A 6921-nucleotide genomic window follows, 5' to 3' on the forward strand; every position below is an offset into this window, starting at 1 on the left:
TGAGGTAAAACCAGGTTTTATCATAAAACCAACAATAACAACATATAGCATACTGAGTTTTATCTTGACATAAAACCAATAATAGCAATATACTTTATAAATTAACATGTAGAACTTCCGAATATACACTACAAGAAAAACACGATTTTGCTACGGAAGGAATCCGTTGCGAAAAGCTGAAATTCCGTTGCAAAAGACGAATAGCGACGGAATTTGCAACGACCTATTTCCATCCCTAAAAACGCCGTAGCGAGGGGTTTGCAACGGAAACGATAATTGCGTCGCAGTTGTGACAACGGAATGAAATCCGTGGTAGATGGTATTCCGTCGTGTATTCCGTAGTAGATTTCCATCACAAATTCTGTGCTAGTTCTTCCGTCACAAATTCCTTTGTATTTAATCCCTAGCAAAATCCATGGTGATGAATCCCTAGCTAAATCCGTTGTGATGAATCCCTTGCTAAATCCGTGGTGATGAATCCCTAGTGAAATCCATGGTGATGAATCCCTAGCTAAATCCGTTGTGATGAATCCCTAACTAAATGCGTTGTGATGAATCCCTAGCAAAATCCGTAGTGTTAAATCTCCAGCTAAACCCGTTGTATTGAATCCCTAACAAAATCCATGGTTTATATTCCATAGCAGATTCCATAGAAAATAACGTAGAAATATTTTCGTTGAAAAGCTGGATAGCTACTAATGGATAATTAATTTACAAATTAAATCCTAATTATTTTGTAGTAATATATATAAACAAAAATAAAAAAAATCAAATAACATTTATATCATAAAATAAAACAATAAATATGTATTACATTGGAAAATGAAAAGCGGTTAATCTAAAATTAATACTTTGCGATAAACAAATCAACACTCTATTATCTACTCTTTTTGCAGTTCTTTAAAAGCCTTAACAATTTTCTTTGCCGATTGTAGTTGTCATTCAAGCTGCTTGCGTTTTTGTGTTGTGTTGTTGATCTTCGACTTTCATTATTTCCATAAGTTCTTCGTTTTTCTCATTTTGTTTACTTGGAAACTCTCCCAATTCTTCTAATTCATCATTTTTTTCCGAAATATAACATAGTTCCATTGTACCGTTAATCATCGGAATCACCTTTACAAATGAGCCAAATACAAGTAAAATACAATTAGCATGTAACAGGAATGTAAACGGAATCAAACTAATAGCAACCACCTAAAAATCAATTGACACTTCTAAATTTAAAAGCAACCAAACCTAATCCATTGTGGGGACAAATAGCGAAACGACATTAACTTTTGGGGTTTCACCAAAAAAGCATCAAACCAATAAAGCAATGACCTGCATAGAACACCAAACAAATTTAATATACGATCCAATCAAAACCCACAAATTTTGATGAAAACACCTGAGCAAAAACATATCCAACCATCTCCACTGAAACCATTTAAGAATGATATCCCTACATGTTAATTTACAATACCATTGACCCTTTCAATGGTATTGTAAATTGTTGACTCCACCAGCATTTGAAACTAAAAAAAGCAGCAAGCACCTGCATTAAGAAAAATAAATATATAAACTCCATAATTATCTCATTAACAATCATGTCTAAAGAGAGTTAAATAATTGACTCATTCCATCACTCCCTTTCTCTACACACATTAACACAAACATGACATGAAAGATGTAATACATTAATACAGATAAATCATAACAATACTAATAAAGATGGTATGAAAAAAGCACAAAATCCAACAAAAGTATAAACTGACGCACCCATAAGCTATATATAACATATGTCAACAACAAGACGATAAAAATGCAACTCATACACTATGACACCTTTCTTAATCCATTAATTTTTTTTCCATGGCTACTGTACCCTCGCTTAGGCATTTAAACAAACAGGTTGTATGCATATCAATGTTCCACAAGGTACATATGAAATTAGTACCTTCAATGAACCCGTGTAATTAGATGTATTCCAATCGAGCAATATAAACATGAAGTACATGAAAAATGCAAAATAGGGCAGCAAAAAAATACAACCTGTAAAACAGCAAGCAAAACATATGAAAAAGAATTTCAATAGAGAAAATAAATCAATTGAGAATATACAAGATACCCAAGAACCCTAATTTATCAATCAGCTTAGTTAGGGTTTTGAAATTACCTCGTGTTATTTTTTTTAAATTAGCATAACAGAGAACTGGGTAGACATATCTAGCATCAATCTCAGACATTGATGACCAGCGCCTTCGTGAGTACCACATCTGACACCTCCCCCAACCGCATTTGTATAGCCTTCCCGAACAGCCGTGCTCCAACTCTCCAACTCTCTTCGTCTTCATATATGTGATATCTCTGATTTAGTCGATCGAACACACACAGTGTGTGTGCTGTTCGTTTCTCCCTATCGCAGAGAAAACACACACACGCATATCTTTATTTGTTTCTCTTTGTTTTGCCCTCTCTTGATCGTTCTATAGGGATAGATTTAGGGAAGCGGGGTTTTTAATTTGTTTTTTGGTGATTTTCGTTTACGAAGGAGGGAACACCGAAATATTTTAAAAATATATGAGGGAATATCAAAATTTATAAAAATTTATCTATCTTAAATTTATGAAAAAATTTTAATAAATAAATTTTTTTATTATATAATTTTTATTTTATAATATTTATTATTATTTTTTATCTTATAATTAATAACTTTTTAATATAATCATTATTTTAAAACTTATATATCTATTAATATTTATAAATTCTGAATGATAATATATATATTTTTATTTTTCTACTCATGGCTTGAGTTGTGAAAAATAAAAATTTAGTAACTAGTGGTGAAGTGGTGAAGTAGGTGTCAATGGTAGTTGCTTATGATGTCCATGGATGACTTGTGGATGACATATGGGTCATTGGTCAACATAGTAGTTGCTTATGGTGTCCATGGATGACATATGGGTCATTGGTCAACATGGTAGTTGCATATGGATGACATATGGATGACATATGGGTCGTTGGTCAACATGATAGTTGCTTATGGTGTCCATGGATGACATATGGGTCGTTGGTCAACATGGTAATTGCTTATGGTGTCCATGGATGACATATGGGTCATTGGTCAACATGGTAGTTGCTTATGGATGACATATTTATGACATATGGGTCATTGGTCAACATGGTAGTTGCTTATGATGTCCATGGATGACATATGGGTCATTGGTCAACATGGTAGTTGCATATGGATGACATATGGATGACATATGGGTCATTGGTGTCCATTGATGACATATGGGTCATTCGTCAACATGATAATTGCTTGTGGATGACATATGGATGCAATATGGGTCATTGGTCAACATGGTAGTTGCTTGTGGATGACATATGGGTCATTGGTCAACATGGTAGTTGCTTATGGATGACATATGGGTCATTGGTGTCCATGGATGACATATGGGTCATTGGTCAACATGGTACTTGCTTATGGATGATATATGGATGCCATATGGGTCATTGGTCAACATGGTAGTTGCTTATGGTGTCCATGGATGACATATGGGTCATTGGTCAACATGATAGTTGCTTATGGTGTCCATGGATGACATATGGGTCATTGGTCAACATGATAGTTGCTTATGGATGACATATGGGTCATTGGTCAACATGGTAGTTGCTTATGGATGAAATATGGATGACATATGGGTCATTGGTGTCCATGGATGACATATGGGTCATTGGTCAACATGGTAGTTGCTTATGGATGACATATGGGTCATTGGTGAACATGGTAGTTGCTTATGGATGACATATGGGTCATTGTTGTCCATGGATGACATATGGGTCATTGGTCAACATGGTAGTTGCTTATGGATGACATATGGATGACATATGTCTCTTTATATTTAATTAATAATTTTATTTAACTTCATCTTTTTAAATTTAAACTGTTAATTTATTTACAAAAATGCCCGTAGGTATTTACAAAAGTACCCTAACCATTTACGTAGTAATCTTTGTTAATTACTTAAAGGGCAATTATGTCAATTCACAGTCTACATATTTAGGCGCCATAATTTGTAGTCAGAGTCATGCAGTCGATTCAGTTTATCGGCGATTGATCATCTACATTCCATCCCCAACAGTCAAAATTCTGGCACGTTGATCAATAAACCCTAAACTCGTTGTTGTTATATAATTTGAATACATTCGACGCAGTTCAACATAATGGCAACGAGTTGTTCATCAGAAAGAATGCAAACAAGACAACGAGGAACAAGAATTACTGCTCTGCCATCACACTTGATCGAAAAAATAGTGATTACGGTTGGAGGAAATTCACCAATCGATGCTTTTAAGTGCCAGTTAGTGTAAGTATGATGTGTATTACTTATATTATACTTATATACATATTTAATTTAGTGTTTAATAGATTAACTTTGTTGATTTGTGTGAATTATAGTTGCAAACTCATTAGAGATTCTGTAACATCAGACGCAATATATAAAATCATAGACACAAATCGACTAGGGTTTCGTCGTCCCTTTACTATTCGACAGTATGAAGTCATAAGCAGATGCAAAATCTTGAACAACCCACACGTACTCTTCAACGATGGAATGATAATTTTTTTAAGCAATCAGATAATTGTGAATTCAATTAGTTGTCTATATTTGTATTTTTAAAATTGTATGATTACTTATTTGTATGTCAGGCGAAGTATTTTACGTTAGGGGAACAAATAGCAGGGAAACAGTTGCTTTAAAATGCAGCCGATCAGGGGCAGTTGGATGCGATCTTCGTTCTAGGAATGATGTTGATGGCCGAAGGCATTGAAAGGAAGCAAGAAGCTTTGATCATGTTAAATAATACCTACGTTAATACTAGAAGAAGTTGGAATATAAGGCATACCTGTAACAAGGTTCAAAACCACTTGGTAAGGAAGTCAAAGCAGATAACATTCCATGGCCTACATAGAAGTTGTGCAAAGCATCCTTCTGTGAGCAGTTATGTAATAGCTTTTATGAATGAATACAGTTGGTTGTTGAATTGTGAAATTTGTTTGTGGGATGTAGTTTTTGTGAAGTTTGCTAGGATGTTTGACATTAGTTTAGAGTAGTTATATATAAGACAGTTGTTTGAGTCACACAATTAGTGATGCATATTGTATGTGTATTTTGGTGTTACTTTTGATATGTATGTATATATATGTTACTTTTGATATGTATGTTATTTTTGTCTTTTCCATTTTACTAACCAAAAGTTCATTGTGACCTTTTTGGTTAGATTTCAAGGGCAATTTGGTCTATTTGCAATTTATAAAGTGAAGGCGACATTTTTGTTATGGAAATAAAAAAATTTGTTTAATCAAGTCATTATTAAGGAAAATGCTATATATATAGAATTTATATTTTAAGTAGATCTATATTTATACTTATTATGAATATTATTTAAATTTATAATTACCCGTATACAACATGGGTTTTAACATGTTATTGAATAATATCGACCCAATAATATGACCTAGTATCCATCCAACACATTGAAATCTAGGGTTGTCGAAGGTTCCGTAATCGATACACACTCTGTTTGAATATGTGTTCTGCAAGTGTCGATCGTAATTAAAGCATTCTACTAATATTCTAAGCTATTATCCAATTACAAAAGTTGTTCAACCGTTCAAATTAGAAAACTTTGAAGATTTGTTCATCGTTCGGTCATTAGCTTAGTGAAACGAGTCGTTGTGAAGGTACCTTTGTGATGTTTGTATGATAACTATGTATTTAATTCAAATGTCATATATGAATTCAAATGAACATTAATGAACATACAATTAATATTGTGTTATTTACATTTATACTTTACAGATTTAAGACAATGAACAATCCAAGTAGAATGTGGATGTATGAAAGAAAAGATAGTAATAGTTGTATATCGCATGTTTTCGTACAAGGAGTGAAAAAATTTATAGATTTTGCTACCACTCAACATAGGTTCATGGACGAAGATAAAATAAAATGCCCATGCTTAAAATGTCGTAACATACCATATAGAGAAGTTGATACTGTTAAGACTCATTTGTACAAGGTTGGTTTTGTTGAGGAATATTGGTGTTGGGATAAACATGGGGAAAAATCCATTGATGATGACAATACGTTTTTAGGGGTGGATGATTCAAACACAAATTTTAGTGAAGGTGCATGTTTTTATAGAGATATGGTCATAGATGCAATGGCTCCTGATTTAAATAATAGTGATCCTGAAGAGGAGCCAAATGCACTAGATAAAAAATTCTTTGATATGCTAGATGCAGCCGATAAAGAATTGTGGCCTGGATGTAAAAAAGTAACACAACTATCTGCTGTTGCTAGACTATTGAATATAAAATCAGAGTATCGCATACCTGAGCAAAGTTATGATGCTATCTGTCAGTTGATAAATGATGTGTTACCGGAGGAGAATAATATGGTAGGTAGTTTATACGAGAGCAAAAAGTTAATACAAGCACTAGGTTTGCCTGTGGAGATGATTGACTGCTGCAGATCTGGATGTATGATATATTGGAGGCAAGGAAAAGATCTTTATCGATGCAAATTCTTCAATGCAGATAGGTACAAACGGTCAAAAAATTTGGCCAGATGTTCTCGCATATCCTTCAAGAAAATGCATTACTTTCCTTTGACTCCAAGGTTGAAGAGACTGTATGCTTCACAAGCCACAGCCGCTTCCATGCGATGACACTCCGAGAATCATGGACATGATGCTGGAGTAATGTGTCATCCATCTGATTCAGAAGCTTGGAATCACTTTGACAAAAGTCATCCTTCATTTGCAGCAGAAGTACGTAACGTAAGATTAGGCCTAAGTACAGATGAGTTTTGTACCACATGGAGCATTTGGAAAACAATATTCATCTTGGCCTATTATTATAACACCTTATTA

The 6921-nt window shown here is 33.9% G+C and overlaps 1 protein-coding gene across 1 annotated transcript; it reads left to right on the forward strand.

Moving 5' to 3' along the window:
- Positions 1-5856: 5856 nt before the first annotated feature.
- On the forward strand, positions 5857-6717 carry LOC145112123 (uncharacterized). Its single transcript, XM_079048333.1, has one exon. It carries the CDS (start codon positions 5857-5859, stop codon positions 6715-6717), a length of 861 nt encoding a protein of 286 aa, XP_078904459.1.
- The last annotated feature ends 204 nt before the right edge of the window (positions 6718-6921 follow it).

Source organism: Lactuca virosa, chromosome 5 (assembly GCF_052849685.1).
Source record: "Lactuca virosa cultivar CGN04683 chromosome 5, Lactuca_virosa_CGN04683_v6, whole genome shotgun sequence".
NCBI lineage: Eukaryota > Viridiplantae > Streptophyta > Magnoliopsida > Asterales > Asteraceae > Lactuca > Lactuca virosa.